The sequence below is a fragment of the Syngnathus typhle genome, linkage group LG7, assembly GCF_033458585.1.
Source record: "Syngnathus typhle isolate RoL2023-S1 ecotype Sweden linkage group LG7, RoL_Styp_1.0, whole genome shotgun sequence".
NCBI classification, from domain to species: Eukaryota; Metazoa; Chordata; class Actinopteri; order Syngnathiformes; family Syngnathidae; genus Syngnathus; species Syngnathus typhle.
The window spans coordinates 16,431,921-16,452,519 of record NC_083744.1 but is presented as its reverse complement, the minus strand read 5'-3'; the positions used below and the strand labels follow the sequence as shown (position 1 = coordinate 16,452,519).

Sequence of the window (20,599 nt, the reverse complement as noted above, 5' to 3'; positions counted from 1 at the left end):
GCTGCTGATTCAAGGAAACTAGATGAAGGCATATAGTCTAGTGATGTGCATTCCAGTTCTTTTAGGTGAACTGAATGTTTAGAATCAGTTCACTCAAAAGATCCGTTCAAACGAATCATTCAACGACTCGTTCGTAAACGGGACGTGACGTCATTTTCTTCTTTGTTTCGTTTTACGGCGAGGTGGCACCAGCTTGATTGCGCATTACCGACACCTACTGGTTGAAGTCATATGAACTGAAAAAAGGAAGTGATTCGTTCACTGAAAAGAGTCGTTCCTTTGAACGAAATGTTCACTTACGAGCCAACACTATTGAACGTATCATCATTCTGACTGCAAGCAAGAAGGAGGTCACGGAGACTGCGAGTCTAAGTATTATTAATTAAAAAGCCGACCACGGTGATGTCTCTACGGGACGAATTGTTGAAGTCCATCTGGCACGCCTTCACGTCCCTGGACGTGGACAAGAGTGGAAAAGTGTCCAAATCTCAACTCAAGGTAAAACTCAAAAAGCGACAAAGAAACAACAAGAATACGACTTTTTGCGGAACTTGCTGTTCAATCAAAAAAAAATCGGCTCTCAAAAAAAAAAGCTTGTTATCGCTCGGTGTGTAAACGATAAAAGTGAATATTTGTGGCTTGTAATCTGGCGGATGGACGACTGACAGTCGTGCCAAAAGTTTGCTGCGAGTAATGTAAGACGACGATTTGTAACGTTTCTAAAATTTGGTACCAAATATCCTCGCAAATGTAATTAGTGAATTAAAAGAAAGTCATGAAACATTTTAAGCTACATGAGTTTAATTAAACTAAATTTGGGGGGAGGGGGAGTATTGATTTTAAAATTAATTCAATCAAGACAGTCATCTTTTTAACTTCAAACTATTATAAAATACATTTCTTGGTCAAGTTAGTACAAAAAAATCTGGACATTTAAAAAATGATCACGTTGTTTTTTGATCTTTTTTTTTTTTTTTTGTAGGTGTTGTCACACAATTTATGTACAGTGATGAGGATTCCTCATGACCCCGTGGCTCTGGAGGAACATTTCAAAGATGATGACGAGGGCCCCGTCTCCAACCAGGGTTACATGCCTTACCTCAACAGATTCATCCTGGACAAGGTCAGCACCACCATGCCTATTCAAATTCTTTTTAAATGCCATTTTTTTTATAATAAAGAGAAGAGCAAGAGCAAAAATTCCTGAACCTTTTGAGACTGACCTTTGACCTGTATAACTCAACAGAAAAAAAAAAAAGCATCATTGAATGTGGAAGTAGAAATAATGAACTGAGAATGTGGTTGCATTCATTGCCCTCCTGGTTTGTCCCCTGTTGATGATGTCACTGGAGCTTGTCCTGACATTGACACTGACATTTATTCATTCCCGGGACCTTACACAGGTTCTATTGATTTTGAGTGACCTCGCTGCGAGTGACTCGGGAAATGCAAAAAGTGCGTCATCATCCTCAACCCATACGTGCGCAGATTAAGTGACGCCATCAATGTAGTGAGGAAACCCTAACCCGGTACACAAAGAAACCAGTCATCTTTTGTACATTTGTGTGTGTCACACTGATCCAACCTGCTGTCTGGTTACATGACTCAATGTACACATTGTCCGCATTAATGGAATTTTAAATCAAATATGGCCTCCGTTTATACACATCAGTAACAAGGGGACCAGTAAAAAGACAATGCATGGGAAAAGGTGGAAATGCCCTTTTTCCAGGCGACATCATAATATGAGTCTCCACGGAAGTTCGACATTTTCCAGCACAGCTTTGACCAAAAGCGTCCAATAGAGCATTTGCTAGTTTTATTTAGATTATTATTATTTTTTTGTCTAGCGTGCTCACTAATCTTCAAGGGAGGCGCCATCCTGGTCTTTTTTGGGTGGAGTGGCACAAGTTTCCACACAAGCCCCACACAACACAATAGTGGTTGCATCACATCCTGTCTTTCTGTGTGTACTGTATAGTAAGTCTTAGATTACACATGAGGACAAGAAAACTAAAGTTAGAATAACGTCTACTAGCCGCTTCACTTCCGGCCCACTCATTTTGTAGCCGCATGAATGCACACTCGGCCTGCCAGCCGTCTCCATGGCGACGCTTGTGTTCCCCTCCGTGTTCCTCACATTTTCTCTGGAAGTTCAGCTGTTGTTGTCACATCTACTTCTCTAAATTGTGCCACGAGAGAAAAATAGAAACCGTCAGCCCAAAGTAAATGGGTAGTGACTGTTGTGTTATTTATTTGAATCATCTTTTTGTGTTGGATCAAATTTTAAAATTCAAATTTGAAAACACAGGTAAAAACTTGATACAGTATATTTTGTTTCCGTTTCCACAACCTGCACAAATGGACTATTATGGGACACTATTGATAACTTTTCAATTGCGTGCGACAGGTGACGGACAACTTTGACCGGCAGGACTTCGACAGGATGTGCTGGACTTTGTGCTCCAGAAAAAACCTGGACCAGAGTCAGCTACTCATCTCCAATGAAGATGCCTTCAAAATCTGGTGCATTTTCAACTTCCTGTCAGAGGACAGCTACCCGCCGGTCATCGTCACGGAGGAGGTTGAGAGCTTCCCGTGTTTCAGTGATGGTTGCGCTCGTGAATTCATTTTGACCCTAGATTGCTCGATGAGTCGTTGATATTTGTTTAAGAACAGGAAGTTGGGAACTTCCTCTTGTGTTACAAATGCTGGAAAATTTAGGCTTAGCACGTTTGTCAAAGTACACTTTGTGTTAATTCAAATTAACTAATTAATTTTTTTTTTTTTTGTGTGCTGATTTTTTTTAATTTGGGGAACGAGGGAGTGTTTGAACATGATCTCATTTCACTTCGGTATTTCCAGATGGAGTACTTTCTGCGCAAGCTGACCGAGGCGATGGGGGGCAGCTGGGTGGAGGAGCGCTTTGAGGACTATAAGCTCCAAATGCTCTCGCAGCAGCAGCAGCAGCAGAGCATCAGCGTGTGGCAGCTCATCACTCTGGTAGGCTCGGGACACTTCAGCAAGGGCATGGACAGACAGTCCCTCTCCATGGGCATCCAGGAGCTCTATCAAGAACTCATCATGGACGTGCTCAAGCAGGTCCGTCCCCATTTGCACCATTCCAAACATACGGCGGAATTGGACAATTTTATACTTGTGAATTGTTTTTATTTGTTCAATCTAAGCGATTGCATTTGTTTGTTTTGGTGCAGGGTTACATGATGAAGAAAGGCCACAAAAGGAAGAACTGGACGGAGCGCTGGTTCACGCTAAGGCCCAACTCCATCTCCTACTACGTGAGTGAAGACCTGACTGAGAAGAAGGGGGACATCTTGTTGGATGAACATTGCAGCGTGGAGGTAAGGATAAGCTTTCCTTTAAACACAAGTTTTGACAATGAAAACCGGTGCGGTATACTGAAATGAAGTGTGCTACTCTTTTTTTTTTCTTTTTTTTTAGGCTTTGGCGGACAAAGAGGGCAAGAAGTGTCTCTTCTTCATCAGATCCTCACAGAAAAGTTTTGAAATCAGCGCCTCGGACAAAAAGAAGAAGCAGGAGTGGATTCAGGGTAAGTGGTTGGACTTGTCACCTTTATGATATTTGCTTCAAAACATACTACCTGGGGGGGGGGGGGGGTTAAAATGTCGCCATATAAGCTCTACACGTGAAGTTAATTTGATCTTCTCCGCAGCCATCCAGACGTGCGTGAACCTGCTCCGAGCTGGCCGTCAGGCGCCGCACCGCGAGTCGCGCCACAAACGTCGCGAGCTGCGCCTCAAGCAGCAGGCCGACCAGGAGGAGCTGCGGACCAAGATGAAGGAGTTGCAGACGGCCAACGAGGCCAAACAGCATGAGCTGGAGGACATGAGGAAGGTGAGGAGGAAGACATCCTCCAGTTTTTGTTGTTCATATAAAGCACAAGCGGGTGGAATAAAAGTTCCCATAGAGATAGACGAGCTTCCTCGTGGTGCAAAGCAGCCACGTTGTTATTTCAACCAGCTCTATTGTTCCGAGGTCACAACGGCGCATTCGCACTCGCTGGCCACATCATGAATACGAATTGCAGCCCCCCCCCCCCCTCCCTCATCTACGTTGTCATGCAAGAATGCGGCATGAAGCAGGATCGGTCACCTGCTCAGTCAAACACACTTTTCCGGTTTGGGTCCCCAAACTGGACCGTGATTGGGACTCACGTAAGCAATAGAAACTCTCTAAAAAGAAAGTTGTCATCATGACGTGAGCACCCAAACTGCCCGTTGAGCGTTTTTGATCATCTAAAGGAGAACTACGACAAACCATATTCTGACTAACCCTAATCCTGGAACAGATTCTTGTTCCATTATTCACAGTGGGGGCAGGGGCCGTCCGCGTAGGAAACAGATTGGGTTTCACCGTTGTTCAAGTGGGTCCGCACTCTGGTGTGCTCACTGGCTGACACACTTTATCTCGGTGCTGAATGCACAAACATTTGCCATTGAGGTGCCACACTTTTGTTCAGCATAGTTGCTGACTGCATGAATGCACAAGGAGAGTTTGTGCACGAGCACACACACACACGGACGTAAATGGAGTGCTTTATTTGTTTGTTTGCGTCCATTGTTCATTGTTTACTTTTCTCTTACGGGTTCTCGCCCACACATACTTAAAATGGATTGATTTATAATTTTATTGTCATTTATCTCGCTCAAAAAATGATTTTAACCAATTCAATTCAATGATAAATTCAGAAATTAAAAAATGAGATTGAATTATAAAGGTTGGAAAACAAGAAAAAGTTTTTGTCATTCTGGTCCTAATGTCGGGTCATTTTGATAATTTTATGAAATTCATGAAAAAAAATTCAGCCCATCTTTGCTTTGATGTTAGGCTCTGGAGGAAGCGGCAGCCAAAGCGGCAGAGGAAGAACAACGACGGCTTCAGACTCAGGTGGACCTCCAGGACCGCTACAGGGTTGACCTGGAGAGAGAGAAGATGGTGCGTGTACCCACGTTGCTGTCACGCTCCGCAAAAGCAACATTAGGTACACCCCTGTGTGCGCTCTACATCGATCCAGGTGAGGCAACAGATGGAGGAGCAGGTGGCCCAAAAGTCCACGGAGCTGGAGCAGTACCTGCAGAAGGTCCGCGAGATGGAGGACATGTACCGGCGGTTGGAGGACGCTTTGGAGGACGAGCGGCGCGCCCGCCAGGATGAGGAAACCGTCCGCAAGCTGCAGGCCAGGTAAAAATATTACACATCTGTCCAGTAGAGATGATAAATTATTTGATCAAGCCACGAATTATCCATTACACTTTTTCAATCACAAATATCTTTGTGTCCCGAAATGTAACTTAGATACAAATGAAGTCATGTAAATAACAGTGTAGTGTTCTGGGAAGAATGTTGATGTACTAAATAGTCTCCCAATCAGACACAAGTTCCTCTTTGACCTTCCTTCCTTTCTGCTGACGTTAACTTTCCTGACCAGGGAGTGAGTGAGTCGGCAGTTTGACACAACAGCCGACGCTGAGTGTTCAAAGTAAACTTCACACATGAAGAACATCATCTAGGAGCAGCTTTACCTAGTCCTAGATATAATACCTAATGAATTACTCTCTATTAGAATGACAAACATGGCGTAAAACCACATTGATTCTAATATGAGTCATTCACTTAGATGCCTGTGCACTGGCCACACAACTTTGTTCCACACTTCTTCTGAGTTCGCATGGATGACCCTTATGTGGTCGGCACAGGTTGCTGGAGGAGGAGGCGGCCAAGCGGGCGGAGCTGGAGGAGATCCACCTGAAGCAGCAGCAAGCCATCTCGGAGACGGAGGCTGAGAAGCAGGAGCTGCATAAGGAGCGGCTGGCCAAGGAGAACGCCCTGAGGGATGCCATGATGCAGCTCCAGCAGCTGGAGCAGGACAGGCAGGGGGCGCTAGAGCAGTACCAGGTACTCCAAGAATGGATTCTCATCTTCATTATCAGCATTGTCATCATGAATGTTTTTGTGTGAGTTAGACAGTGATGAAGAAGCTGGAGGATGCCACCAACAACACAAAGACGTGGAAACACAAAGTAGCCGAACACGAGGGCTTGATTCGCCTCATTCAGCCTGGTAACTTTTTTTTTTTGTTTTTGTTAAAAAGAGATTTCCTCTTTTTTTTTCCCATTTATTATTTTTTTTATTTATTTACAAATTTTGCATTTCTGTGCTAATTTGGAGTAGTTTTAGTCCTTTTTTTTTTTTTTTTTTTTACAAAAAGCTCACGTTTCATCTCGTTTTCTTTTTTGTTTTATTGTTTCTGTATTTTTCATCTTACATTTGTGTATGCCTAATCATTTTTTGAGTGCTTATTTTTTTTAATCTATTTTTTAACCTTTGTTTCTAACATTTGTCTAGTATGTAGTACTGTCTATGTAATTCATATTTTTTTTATACTATTTTATTTGAATGTGAGTGCATTTTTTTTAAAGTATTTTTATTCTAATATTGGCATATTTTATTACTAGATTATCACTTTGGTTCTCATTTGGAGTGTTGGAGTCTGCTTAATATTACAACTAGTTGTTGTAATTCTTTGGTGAGAATACTGTAGTATTATCAATAATATCAGTATTAGCTCACTGCAATGAAACATTTTATTTATCACCTCATCGATTCCAGCGGCCGTGAGTTTTAGACCAAGCGTTTTTCTTTCAGGGTCCAAAGGTCATCAGATGATCACAAACTGGGGCCCGGCCGCCTTCTCGGACGCCGAGCTGAGCCTGAGGGAGAAAAAATGGCAAGAAATGAAGAACCAGGTGACACAGGCGCAGTAGACGCCGACAACAACAACATTGCTGCTGCGTTAGCTCACGGCAGGAATACAAAAATATTGTGGGATGTTTTCACATGTTCTTCTCACCTCCTAAATGATAGACAACCAAAATTTTGGAAATGTCAGATTAATAAACATTCGATTAATTGCGTCTGTACCTAATCTAGTGTTCATCCGCATATTTTTGTGACTCCTAATTCAGAGTAATATGTAAATATGTTATTTTTGACTCGTAATGCTTTCAGCATACATGCTAATAATAAACTAGTGAACATTTTAAGAGTGCTGAACAAGTGTTTGTGGTTTTTACATGAAAATAAGAAATGTGGAATAAAAATTGTTAAACTCACTGACTTGACTCAAGGACTTGAATTTGATTACAGGTTTCTTAATTTATGTTCTTCCGATTCTTTTTTTTTTATATTTTTACCCTATTTTGAACCCTACTTCAAAACGCTAGCCTTAACCTTATAATAAAACTCTAATTTGAAGCCCTAATTTGAAGCTTCTATGACTTCAACCAGTAGGTGTCGGTAATGCGTATTGAAGCTGCTGCCACCTCGCCGTAAAATAAAACGAAGAAGAAAATGACGTCACTTCTTGTTTACGAACGAGTGAATTGGATTTCCCGTTCATCAATTGAATGGATACGTGAGTGAACGAGTCAATGGGTCAACTGCCTTCCTTCCCGTGCATCAACAGATCAGTGAACGTGTTGTGTCTTCCTCCTGGCGCGAACTATGTAAGACAGAATGTCGATTTACGATTTGCAAAGGAAAGAAAGAACCAGCACTTCTTTTATGCACGTTTTGTCCAAGCTAACGGCTCACTTCATTGCATGAAGGGATGCGCCGTTTATTTTATAACACTTAAAATAACGTGTATGCATATATACGCCTAAATATTGTTGTGCATATATCTACTGCAATTTCACATTCGATTGCTGGTTTGTAATGTACTTTTATTATTATTATTATTTTAATAAACATTACCTGTTAAAACTTCTCTGGTGTTTTATTCCTTGTTTTTATTTATTGGGCATGAAAACAAAAATTTGGTTTGAAATCTACTTTTATTATTATTATTATTTTAAAAAACATTAAAACCTGTTAAAACTTGTCTGGTGTTTTGTTCCTTGTTTTTATTTTTTGGGCATGAAAACAAAAATCCGACATTTGGTTAAGTGCTTTATCTGACAATATGTATGTGTTTTACGTTGTGTAATACGTGTTGGTGTCCCCCCAAATAAAGAGCAAGTAGTCAAATACACATTCTTGACACATACAAAAAATGCATAAAATTATTAGGTGTCCGTGTGACGTCACAGATCTACCAGCCAATCAGGAGGTGGGGGTGAGGGCACCTTTCACTTTCAGTTCAGTTTTGGCCATGATTTTTCCCTAATGAAATGGCCTGTTATTAGATACACTTGAAAATGGTGGTGTACCTAATGGAGTGTCCACGTGACGTCACAGATCAAACAGCCAATCAGAAAGTGGGGGTGAGGGCGGGTGTGGCACTTTTCACTTTCAGTTAAACTTCAGCCATGATTTTTCCCTAATGAAATGGCCTGTTATTAGGTACACCTAAAAATGGCGGTTTACCTAATGGAGTGTCCGAGTGATGTCACAGATCAACCAGCCAATCAGAAAGTGGGGGTGAGGGCGGGTGTGGCACTTTTCACTTAAACCAGGGGTGTCGACCTCCAGTTCTCGAGCGGCCGCGTTCCAATATGTTTTCCAAGTTACCCTCGTTAAGCGCACCTGCGTGAAAAGTTTTAGCCACTTTCACGTTCTGCAGGAGCTAAAACTTTTCACGCAGGTGCACTTAACGAGGGAATCACGGACACTCCATTAGGTACACCGCCATTTTCAAGTGTACCTAATAACAGGCCACTTTATTAGGGAAATACCATTGTCAAAGGTCACAGGTGTCAAGCTCTAGTCCTCGGGGCCACGTTCCAATATGGTTTCTAAGTTACCCTCGTTAAGCGCACCTGCGTGAAAAGTTTTAGCCACTTTCACGTTCTGCAGGAGCTAAAACTTTTCACGCAGGTGCACTTAACGAGGGTTTCACGGACACGCCATTAGGTACACCGCCATTTTCAAGTGTACTTAATAACAGGCCACTTTATTAGGGAAATACCATGGTCAAAGGTCAAAGGTATCAAGTTCTAGTCCTCGGGGCCGCGTGCCAATATGGTTTCTAAGTTACCCTCGTTAAGCGCACCTGCGTGAAAAGTTTTAGCCACTTTCACGTTCTGCAGGAGCTAAAACTTTTCACGCAGGTGCACTTAACGAGGGAATCACACAGACACTCCATTAGGTACACCGCCATTTTCAAGTGTACCTAATAACAGGCCACTTTATTATGGAAATATCATGGTCTCCCTACTGTTCCAGGTCACATGACCGTGGGTGGGTTAGGGTTACCGGGTGGGTGGGTTACCCTCTGAGTGTTGCGTTCAGGTGCCCACTAGCAGACCCATTGCAGAGCTGCCAGTCATAAGCTTGTATAAGAATGCTGACGACACACAAACTTGTTTAATGCCCTTGAACTCAAAATGAACCTAAAAAGTTAAAATGTTGCATTTCGACAATGACTTGACTGTCGCAAATTGCTTGTTGTTGACGGCTGGTATCCATTTTGAAGTGGACAAAATGGAGTGACAAATAATAAAGGTGTAGAATAGAAAGATTTTATTAAATAACTTTGTACAAGTTCCAACATGGAAAAGAGTTGATTGAACAAATATTTAACTTTTTTTTTTTAAAAACGTATATACAACAAAAACAGTTTAGAAGATGTTAAGGCTGACAGATCGGTTCATCATTTTTCCGATGAGCCTGGAGGTGCTGTTGCTGGCCAGCTGAGCCTTCTGCAGCTCCCTGACACACACACAAAAAAAAAAGATTGTCAACATTCTGCTACAAACTATTCAGCCGCTGTTGATATGTGTTTTAACAAACTATTTCAAAACGATTTCTAAAAGAAGCAAAATGAACTGCTCGGTGGTCTGCAGATTTTTTTTCATGCCAATAAGTTGCTGTAATTAGGACTTTTTATATGACACTACTTTGTGGCTGTATAAATAACACATTCCGCCCTACAAACAGAACCAAACAAGAACCGAGAAAGCCCTGTAAGCAAAGAACAACATTGCTTTAAGTTTGTCAAGCAACCAGTCACCTTTCCAACAGAGCATTTTTGCACTTGAGGGCGTTATTTTCCACTCTCAGCTGGTCGGCGCTACTCTTGGTGGTCGTCAGCAGCACCGGGTGGCGAATTAGGTCTGTGGCAGAAGGGCGTCGGGTGGGGTCGGGGTCAATCATCAGCTGGAGCACAACAACAGGACAAGTTAACACCGGCATCAGCGCTGTCTTGCACAATCTTTGAGGAAAGGAGGCCAAGCGTGGGGGGGTTACGTATCCCATCCACATACGCACCGTAAGGAGACTGAGAAACTCCGACGAGAGCACTTGGGGGACAGCGGGCAGTTTGCCCTGCCGGATCTCGTGCCAGGCGTCGCCGTTTGTGGGCAGAGCCTCGGCCCCCGCCGCGCTGACCACCGTCAACGCCAGGGCAAAGATGTCAGCCTTGGCCAGGTTGCTGCAGTCCTGAGGAAGGAAGACAAGAAGAAGCCCCTGAGACTTTGTTGAAGAGAGACAATAACTTTTTATATATATTTTGATGACAAACCTCCTGAAGAACTTCATTGGCCAAATATCTGCTGTCACCTTCCTCCACTTGATGATTGCTGGCCTGTGTCACGTGACCAAGATCACCTGCAAAGATCGAATAGAATTAAGAACAAAAATATACAGAACTATAGATACACATCACGTCAGTTTGTTGTGGTAAATTTTTGGACTATTTCAGAATATTTAATGAGTGCTATTATTAAAAACAACTGGGGCATCAACAATATAAAAAAAATACAAACAAACCAATTTTGTAGACCACATTGGTGTTGAGGCCCTCCTCATCGTCACCCTCGTCACAGCTGCTGACAGACTTGCGGGATATGAAGATGTTACCTTGAAGAAAAAACAAAAATAAGTATCGCAATTAAAAACAATTTCCTGTAAAAACATAAAATGCCTTCAGCCAACTCACTGGGCTTGATGTCCATGTGCACCAGCGACATCGAGTGGATGTACTTGAGTCCGCGGGCCACCTGGAGGAGCAGGTCCTTGAGCTCCAACTCGGACAGGTGGGCGTGCCGCCCCGCATTGTCGGCCACCACGTCTGACAGCGTGCCGCCGTTGCAGTACTCGTTCTGGATTAGCATGTGGCCTTCTTCGGCCCACGCCGAGTAGTAGCGCACCACATGCCGGTGCTGGCCTAGCACGGCGTGAGCGTACACCTCTCGCAATGCGTTTTGTCTGTGGGGGGGGGTAGGTGTTAGCACAAGCTGCGAACATGCAGGACCGGTTGGTAAGCAACCAAACAAGTTTGGGGGGGGGTTACATGCTAATTGTGCAAAAGTACAGTTTTCAGAAAATTATTCAGCAGGTAATGAGTTTTGACATTTGTTAAATGAAGGCTCAGCATCCAATATTACATTGACCCGCTTTCAAAAGTCGACACTCACTCGTCCACCGATCCAGCCAAGGGCTTCTTTGAGCGCTTAATGGCGTAGAGGCAGCCGTCCAACCGCTTCACGCACTTGTACACAGCGCCAAACTGGCCGCAGCCAATCTTCTCCAGTTCCAGGAACTCGGAGTTGTAGCGCGACATCATGTTGCTCTGCATCATGGTGATTCTCTGGGGAAGAGGAGCACGTTAAACCCAATAACAGACAGGAAATCAATTAAATCAATCAACTTTTATATCTATAAAAAAATAATTAAACCATAAATCACCTTTGATGGTGGCAGGATTTCCTCTTCATACTCAACATCACTTGCTTCCATGTCTTCACCATTGGAGCTGTGTGTCAAACAGAACTTCAGTTAATTCTAGAATAGTGTAGAATTCTTCCAACTTTATATTACAGAGAGAGTTGCTTCTGCATGTGATGGGATGGATAGAACATTTACAACAAAATCCGTACATTCATTTATCTGTGGGGGGGCAGCAAAGTGCATGGTGGATTGGGGGGGTTGTTCGCAAGCACACGAAAGAGTTCACGAGCAAGCATGAGGTCTTAGTTCCCAGCCAAAGGTTGGAGGTCAGTGACCTGCTGTGTAATTACCTGCTTTTTGTGTTCGAATATGTAACAGCAAACCACCGTTATACTGCGGTTCATTCAGTCACTAAATTACACCGTTTTTGGAATTTGGACATGCGCCTTCAGCAATTCAACTTTACTCATTCGCTGGGAGGGTTAGACTTTGCCAAGACCTAGCTTAAACACAGATGTTAAATTCACTCCATCCGGTTTGTCGGCTTCAAGTAAGCACACCTTTGCTCATATTAGGAAAACTGTGCAAGTGAGAAAGCGAGAACTAAGGAGCAATGTAACATACACATTCCAGTATGGCCTCTTTCTGTTGTTCCTTTGCTGTGTGGCCGACTGGATGAGCAGGGAATCGGGAGTGAATGGGTTGAAATTGACCAGAGGCGTGTGATGTCTCCTGCCGCTGTCGTTGTCTGCGCTTGACTTTGACAGCTTTGCCCCGGGATCGCCAGTCTTAAATAGGGAGCCCTTCACGCTGGAACCCCCGACACAGGATAGAAGACTCTGGAACACAAATGTATATTGGGATAAATATCATTTTAAAAAAAAGTTGCATATCATGAATTGCAAAAAAAAAAGTGTGCAAAAAAAAAAAAGAAGTGGTTGTTCCAATCTACACAATTAGAATGTTGGAAATATGCATTTAAGCATACTGCAACAGTTTGGAGTGAAAATGCAAAATGAGCGGAAAAACAAACAAACAAAAAAAACAGTTCTTGCCTATGACCAGCAGTTATTTTTGCCATAACAGTAGAACTACAGTGCATCAGACTGTTATGCAACAACGCCCACGTTAAGTGGGTCACTGGGTTGCCAACTGACACAGCAAAAAAAAAAAAAAGCGTTGATGTTTAAACCTAGCCGTTAGTCAGCAACAAAATTGCCACATGACATAAAATGTATTCAATTTCATTTAACTCGTTAATGAGAGATTCATTCTCACCTTTGGCGTGTGCGGAGTGTCGAAAAGTCGCAGTTTTCTCAGGGTTTTGTGAGGAGGTGTGTCGGGGCATGTGCGGATCGGCGAGCCCGATCCATCCCTGATGGCACGGCGGCACGACCAGGACGCCTTCTTTGGAGTCGGCGTGCAGGCGGCGAAGAGCTCCGAGCGTGGCGACATCAACTGCGATGGGGAACCGAAGCCCTCTTCGGACCACATCTCGTCCCCGAACGACTGCCTCGAAACGGGGCTTCCATCACCGCCGCCTTCTCGCGACATGTCGACGACGCCGTTTCGCATCGCTGTCGGGGAGTCCAATTCGTTGAAGCCGGACTCGTTGATGTCCTCCACCGAGTCATCCTCGCTTTCGCTCGCCGTAAAATTTAGTCTCAAACGGACGGGACGGGATTTGGGCGAGGGGGAGTCCTGCCAATTGCTGTTGTAGCTCGACATGCTAGCCGAGTTGTTTTTACTCTTGGTAAAAACTTGGTCGATCACTTTCCCACAACAACCAACGTTTAAACTACCTTGAGTAAAGAAGGTAATCCAGTTCCCAAGTTATTAAAAAAAAGTTTTTAGCAGAGTCCGCTAGCCCCAAAAAGGCTGTTTCTGTTATTTTTAAAACTCCAGCCCACCACGTTGAAGTGGTCGACGAAAAATGCACCGAAAAACTACCCGCTTGACTCGGGTATCGGCCACAGCTCACCTGGCGGAATCCCCGATTGTAGCTTAACCGGTCACAAATAATCACCGGAAAATTCAAAAATGAAGGAAAAGAAGAAAAAAAATCGTCTCGGTAATCGGTAGGAGTTGAGTTTCTTGTCACGCGCGAGCTAACGTACTTCCCGCGACCGTTAGTCATGTGGTGCCGCGCAGCCAATCAGAGCGCAGCTAGGAAATCTGAAAAAATGGTGTTCCACATGAAAGGGGGGGGGGGGGGGGTGACGTCAGTGTACGCTTTGAGACGTTGTTGAAAGTAAACAAAACCTAAGCAAAGTTTCCTCACAACTACATAAATGCTATATTTATTTTACACCTATTTAACAATTTTGTATTTAAATATATTGAATATATAATTTCATCCAGGATGAATCATTAGTTTAAGTAATTGTTAATCTTTTGTGAATTGTGTGTGGATATTTATTTACCAGTCAATAAATCCACTGCTTGATGTTTTTATTTATTTTATTACTCTTTATTTTAGAAACAACATTTACTGTACCCTGCACTGTGCATGATCACACCCACCTTTCCATAATCTGTTTGGTTGAGAGACAAAATAGTCCAGTTATCAAAATCCTATGTACACTTAAAAACCTTAAAGTCCATTGCATGTGGCGGTGGGAGGGAAACTTTGAAGGAAGACTTGCGAGTTGGCGTTTGCTTGATTTTTTTTCTTTTAAAGGCTGACTTGATACAGATTCATATCCAATATCAATCCTCCAGTCCGGGCGATTCCCCTTGTTGAATTCTCGAGGCTATTCGGATGGCTTCTTCCAACGACTGCTGATCGCTGAGCTACGGACGTCAACAGAAGACAAGAATTCATAAGAAAAGATGCTCTCGTTATTCATGAATTCCCTTTGTTTTTGGAACACATAATGCCTCATTATGTAGATTTCCTATCTTAACTCTTCTTTATCGTACACAGCCCTTAATGAATCACCTAATCACAATCCATGACTTCTAATCACCTTAACGTGTCTTCAGAAATTCCCGTGGTTGTTTGTTGTGATTTTCCACTAAATGTCACAGAATTCCATTGACGTCCCACTCTTGTTTGCTTAGTAATTAACATGACAGAGAGTGAAAACTGTGTTTTTCCAGGCTAGACAAAAGGCTGAGCAACAAACTTGCAGCCTTTGATGTGACTTAAGCCCCTCGGGTTATTTTGAGGCTTGAAGGCACTTAGAAATCACTTCTATTGCAGTTTCTAACTGGGGATATGACATAAAGGCTAGGTCTCGGATGAAATGAAACGTAGGGATGAGACAATGATGCAATTGAGTAACTCTCCAGCTCATGGTCTCAAAAACACAGTTTGGCTTGCGAGCACGTTCGCTTTGCTTCAAGATGCCATTGAACAACATTTCACTGGGGACCAACCTGCACAGCAATGTGAGTGCCGTTGGAGGTGGCCAGTAAGGTGACTGGGTGAACGTCGTCTTGCTCGTGGCTGTAAGTGGCCGCCTCCACACTTTCAAAAGAAGTCATACCGGGTGTCATGATGGCCACCTGGGGGGGAGACAAACATAAATTCAACATTAGTGATGGGCAAAGTTCTGCAGGGGAATTGAATATTTCTAGTCCATAAATGTACATATATAATTCTGTCCACTTTGTGAAACTGGCTAACGACAATACATACAATTTGCTCTTGTGCATTATATTCCATGTATTTTTTATATTTACCTGAGCACCCTGTGTGGCCAACTCGTGGGCTGGGATGGTTATGGTGGTGCCTTCTTGGGTCACCATGGTGATGGTGCCGCCCATGGCTTGTAAATCTGCTTCAGAGATGGTAACCTGGGAAGGGAAAGAGGGAGGGATTTAAAACACAACAATAAATTCTGCATTAATCGGGTAAAAAAAAAATAATCTGTGCTTCGGGCAGGCATTATACCTGCTGTTGCGTCCCGTCCGGCTGCGTCACCAAGGCGACGTGCTGCTGAGCAACAATCTCGGTGGTCTCCGCAGAACTGTTCTTGGAGGAGTCCTCCGCTTCTGCCAACGTCTCCGCAGCCGGCGGGTAAATCACATTGGGGTCGTCGATGGCGTCTGGAAATGGGATGTAGATCATTAACATGTGATTTCCAATGTAATCCTGTAAAACGAGTTTGAAATGAGGCGGCTCGGGGTATGTGTGGGGGGTGTCAACGGACGGTGGTTTCACACTTCTTTATGTTGCAAAAAGCAATACCCGGATGCAGATGCGAAACTCTCCGCTCACCTGCGGGCGGCTCAAAATAGGCCTCCTGCTCCTCCTCGATGGGCTCCGTGTCATTATGGGCAGTGCGCTTGTGCATGGCCAGCGTGGAGATCTGCTTGTAGGTCTTGCCACAGTGGTTGCAGTTGTACGGCTTGCACGGCGTGTGCACGACGTGGTGCTTGTAGAGGCTCGAGTACTCGGTGAAACGCTTCTCACATCCGGGTACGGTGCACACGTACGGCTTCTCCCCTGAACGAAGAACAAATGACTGATGAAGGATTCCAAATCATCTCAACGGAAAACGTGCGAGTTCTCCCAGTGTCAAAGTTGCAATGGACTTTGAAGGGAACACTGTAGAAGTTACCGGTGTGGATCCTCATGTGGTTCTTGTAGTTGGTGGCGCTGGCAAAGGAGCGGCCGCAGTTCGGTTCGGAGCAGTAGTACGGCCGCTCGCCCGTGTGCGTGCGGATGTGAACTTTGCGGATGTTGGAGGTGGTGAAGGACCGGCCGCAACCGTCCACCGGACACTTGAACGGTTTCTCTCCTGCGTCGCCACGGAAAAACAAAGACTTGTTGAGTCATTAAATGCACAGATAAAATGTAAGACATATTCGAGGCAATGCTGGGATTTCTTACCTGTGTGCGTGCGCGTGTGCTTCTGAAGGTCTCCCGAGGTTTTGAAGGACTTGCAGCAGTTGAGCTCCTGACATCGATACGGCTTCTCACCAGTGTGCGTGCGCGAGTGACTCTTCAGTCCATATCCTTGGGGCAAGCAAAAAAAATAAATAAATAAAAAATAGAAACATCTCAACTTTGCTTTCTTTCAACAGTTGTTTTGTGACTAGACGCAAGCACCAAGCCACCCAGTACCAATTAAGTCTAAAGCTGCATGAAAAAACCTACCCGTAGCAAACTTCTTCCCACATCCCGGATAGTCGCACATGTACGGCTTGTCTCCGGTGTGCGAGCGCTCGTGGACCTGCGTCAACGCAAGTGCACGTTAATGAGGCTTCTCGTGGGTACGTAAAACAAAAAAAAATGACAAAAACCAACTAAGTGACAGCTTAGAACATTTCCCACTTTTAAGGCAAGATGGCACTGCAAACATATTTCCAAACCTTGAGATGGTGTGCAGTGGTGTACAACTTCCCGCAATCCTCGTGCTCACAGCGGTACGCCTTCTCACCGACGTGGGCCACCCTCCTGTTCTCCTGACCCTGGAGCACAATCTGGCAGGCGAGGGGGGAGGGGGGGCATGAACCATCAAACCAAATAAGGCCTCTCTCTAGAAAAGACTTCTAATTCTTCCATACCTGCATTTGCACGCCGTTGTCTGCTTCGACTCTGCCGTAGGAAACCAAAGGATTCTCGATGCTCTCCACCTGAGCAGAAACGATGCCTGTGAGTTAACCCATATCGACAATCCAGCTAAATTTGAGCGGTTTTCCTTCCTTGGCGACCAATGCGAATTGCTCTTTGTGCACCCTGCTCTGGAAGAGGAGCTGCTAGGATGGACAAAAAGGCTAACGGTCACCTTGGCGGTGTACTGCTCCAACACGCTGATGGTGTCGGGGTCGATGGCGGTGGCCTCGGCCTGCAGGTCGGCGATGGTGCCGTCGGCCTGGATGGCCAGGATGGTGTTGGGCTGCGGCATGTGCACGGTGTGCTGGATGTAGGCCGTGCTGCCGTCCTCCAGCTGCACCTCCTGCAGCCCGCTTTGCTCGTATGTTTCTGCTTCACAACAGAAGCGTTGAGATTCGTTACTTGCTCCGGCAAATATGGGATGGCTGAGTTTTGCGCTGGCTGGTCTTCATCTACAAGGTCTATCTGGAGACTTTTTGTGAACCTAAATGTCTTTACCTTTGTGGGTGTGTATGAAGGCTGTCGTCCCGTCTTCAAGTTGAACTGCTTGTCCATCTTCCAGCTGCAAACTATCTCCTCCTGGAACATTCAACAAGCATTTCTCAGCAAATCCCATCATACATGACTGGATGAGGACAGCGAGGTGGCACCTGATTTGGCCATGGACACGTGACGGACGTAGGCGGTCGATCCGTCCTCCAACTGGATCATCTGGCCATCCATGATTTGCGCGTCGGAAAAGGTCGGCTTGGTGTCACGCTGGATGTAGGCGGTGGAGCCGTCCATCAGGGTGACAGCCTGAAGGCTTACCGTGTCCATGGTGTCCATCTGCTCGCCATCTGGCGAGGGAACAACTTTTTACTGATGGTCCCTGAATGCAACATGACTAAACTCCATCTACAATATACTATTATTCAACTGTATTTTCATGTCAGATTCATTAGTGACACTTAGGAATGTAAGAAATCATATTTTAAAATTCAGCTTTGTGGCAGTAAGCTGGAGATCTCATCGAATCTAGGAACATATTTTTGGTATCCCCAGTAAGTCTTAATTTTCAGGCCTGGAGGAGGTCTGCCCTCGATGTTTTTGTTCCAGAGTTTTACTCTATTTTTGTGAAGCCGGAATGAATTGATCTTGTGTTGAGTCTCAGCAGTGGCACAACACACTAACCCCTTTCACGCTGTCATTGTCCCCCTCCGTGTGGCTCTTTTGTACAAGCACCGACTTGGAACCAGGATGGCACACAGTGTGTAATTGTGTTGTGAGTACATTGAAATAGATGTTGGACCTTTGTTTCATATTCATCTTATGATCTGACACCAAACAAAAAGTCTCAATCTTCCGCTAAGCTCACCAGCCACAGTCACTGCCTCGGTCAGGCAAAGCGTGACGGGCTGCCCGTCGGCGTCTTGAAACTCCGTCATGCCCTGGGAGTCCCGGTTGAGCTGCGCCAAGAGCATGCTTCAGCCGCTGAAACGACACAACATGTGAGCGACGAACGTACAGAATCACGGTGACCAGTCGCCGGTGCTGATAAGGCTAGTTGTCGCTAAGCTAAAACGTCCCACTGAACATACAAAGGCATTCGACACAAAGTGAAATGGTTGCTCCGGCAACTTAGTGTAGACATCACTGTTCCATTGAATTGTAGTTTTGTGGGCATGTGTCAAATATGTTTTAATAACTTTAGGTGTGTTTTAAGTTTAAGCTAAGAGTGGATATCTTTTTAAATGGTCATTGTAAGTGAATATGGAACCTATCTCTGAGATAATTGGGGGGGGGGGGTATAGTGTACACCCAACATTTATTTTGGGGGGGACAGTGTATTAATTGACACACACACATTCGATCTTATAGTTTTCAAAATTAATTTTCTGCACGTATCAGACAAATCAATACAATCACATCAGTGAATATCACGAATGATTTATATGTACATTATTTTTCGTATTTGTATACTTTCAAATACTCGAACCAACTAAAACACACAGGAATGTATCGCTTGAATAAAGTTATCCTCTTGAATGTTTGCAACTTCTAAAGGCTGACACTGCTTTAGGCACTATGCATGGAAATATAAACAAATTGAACACTTAATAATCTGATCGTTAAATATTGTGGCGTAAATATTTCTCACACTCAAGGGCGCACACTTCTTAGCATCCGCACTAACTGCGGCAGCTAAGCACAGGCACGACTTTGAAAGCCGTCGTTCCGGTTAACATGAATATTTTTACGAAATTGCCAACTAAAAGTGTGTTCAAATTCGCCTTCGTAAACCGATTTGGAAGTAGCTCAAGTGGTAAACGGTGAGCTAAACAAGGTTAGCCGCTTAACTACTGCCGCTTACTCGCGTTTAGAAGGCGAGACGGGCTCATTAATGATAACATAAGCATTTTTTCGCCCGCCGCCAACTTGTCAATGTTATCGACGACGTTAAAAACAACATTGGCCGTCCATCCGAGTAGCCCCAGCCAGCCACACCCGCTGGTCGGGTGACGGCAGTGGGAATACTGCACACTGGGTAAAAACCAATTTATATACGAACCTCTGGAAAAATTTCCAACAATTCCTCCTGTTCGACCACCATGCACCAGTGCAGGAAACACTCGACACCCGGAACCTGTATGAAAACATGACGCAAACCGCGATGGCCCGCCTTTACAATGTTCACCCGCATTTTGATTGGCCGATACTTGCGAGGACATCTCCCATTGGCCAAAGTGAATGTCCATCTTATAGACAAATACGTAAAGGCCTCAATGAGTGGTTTAGACCACGGCTGTGATGCGTCAGCACGCCAGCCATCTTGGAAGGGGTGGCTATGACTATGAAATGGACTGAACTTCATAGAGACAACTGAAAACGTGCCGTTATTTGTGTCAAGTCAAGTTTATTTATATAGCCCTTGATCACTGACAAGTCTCAAAGGGTTTCAACATGGACTGTGTTGTCAAGGTGATGATATACTTCATAGCAGTTATGCGTACTCTTACATTTTGCCACATCCATTATGGCGACGCCATCAACGTCCGACTCAGACAGTTACGCGTCCTTTTCGCGTGTCACTGCTCCTTCTCAAAGAGGGTGGACATACTAGTCTCATACACGTTCCCGGGCCCCTGCCAGGCGCCATTCGGCGTCCCTTTTCGTATTGTTCGACGCATTTCAACGTTTGCGTTGTCCCACAAACAGAACGCCATAGCTCGAACACGCGAGGGACGGTCATCGTCAGAATCGGTGCGCGCGGCTTCCTCCTGCTAACGATTACCGACTCGAGCGTCGTGCCAGACGAGTTGGGCGTCCGTGTTGAAAACAATGCCGTGTGGGAAAACAGAAGGGCAGTGTGGGCAATGCAGTCTGACCGACTTTGAGAGC

At 44.5% G+C, this 20,599-nt stretch overlaps 3 protein-coding genes across 5 annotated transcripts; 1 reads left to right on the top strand and 2 right to left on the bottom strand.

The window, feature by feature from the left end:
- The first annotated feature begins 274 nt into the window (after positions 1 to 274).
- swap70b (switching B cell complex subunit SWAP70b) lies at positions 275 to 7,154 on the top strand. Its single transcript, XM_061283930.1, has 12 exons — positions 275 to 498; positions 983 to 1,123; positions 2,411 to 2,584; positions 2,866 to 3,102; positions 3,216 to 3,362; positions 3,463 to 3,571; positions 3,695 to 3,876; positions 4,870 to 4,977; positions 5,057 to 5,223; positions 5,739 to 5,937; positions 6,006 to 6,102; positions 6,688 to 7,154. Exons 1-12 carry the CDS (start codon positions 403 to 405, stop codon positions 6,804 to 6,806), a joined length of 1,776 nt encoding a protein of 591 aa, XP_061139914.1. The 5' UTR covers positions 275 to 402; the 3' UTR covers positions 6,807 to 7,154.
- A 2,327-nt stretch (positions 7,155 to 9,481) lies between these two features.
- On the bottom strand, positions 9,482 to 13,800 carry wee1 (WEE1 G2 checkpoint kinase). Its single transcript, XM_061284129.1, has 10 exons — positions 12,931 to 13,800; positions 12,277 to 12,491; positions 11,671 to 11,737; positions 11,400 to 11,572; positions 10,922 to 11,190; positions 10,753 to 10,842; positions 10,505 to 10,590; positions 10,252 to 10,422; positions 9,995 to 10,140; positions 9,482 to 9,693 (listed from the first exon to the last, which is right to left on the bottom strand). The coding sequence occupies exons 1-10, from the start codon at positions 13,378 to 13,380 to the stop codon at positions 9,603 to 9,605; spliced, it is 1,758 nt and encodes a 585-aa protein (XP_061140113.1). The 5' UTR covers positions 13,381 to 13,800; the 3' UTR covers positions 9,482 to 9,602.
- Positions 13,801 to 14,094: 294 nt separating this feature from the next.
- znf143b (zinc finger protein 143b) lies at positions 14,095 to 19,854 on the bottom strand. Of its 3 annotated transcripts, none has more exons than XM_061283862.1 (15): positions 19,770 to 19,854; positions 18,576 to 18,691; positions 17,869 to 18,057; positions 17,717 to 17,797; positions 17,391 to 17,590; positions 17,170 to 17,238; positions 16,975 to 17,085; positions 16,760 to 16,835; positions 16,493 to 16,618; positions 16,221 to 16,400; positions 15,878 to 16,105; positions 15,551 to 15,705; positions 15,340 to 15,453; positions 15,034 to 15,162; positions 14,095 to 14,445 (listed from the first exon to the last, which is right to left on the bottom strand). In XM_061283862.1, exons 2-15 carry the CDS (start codon positions 18,679 to 18,681, stop codon positions 14,362 to 14,364), a joined length of 1,848 nt encoding a protein of 615 aa, XP_061139846.1. In that variant the 5' UTR covers positions 18,682 to 18,691; positions 19,770 to 19,854; the 3' UTR covers positions 14,095 to 14,361. The 3 variants fall into 3 exon arrangements, with proteins under 3 accessions (XP_061139846.1, XP_061139849.1, XP_061139848.1); XM_061283865.1 differs by having other exon boundaries at positions 17,391 to 17,587; XM_061283864.1 differs by lacking the exon at positions 19,770 to 19,854 and adding an exon at positions 19,572 to 19,743.
- Positions 19,855 to 20,599: the final 745 nt, after the last annotated feature.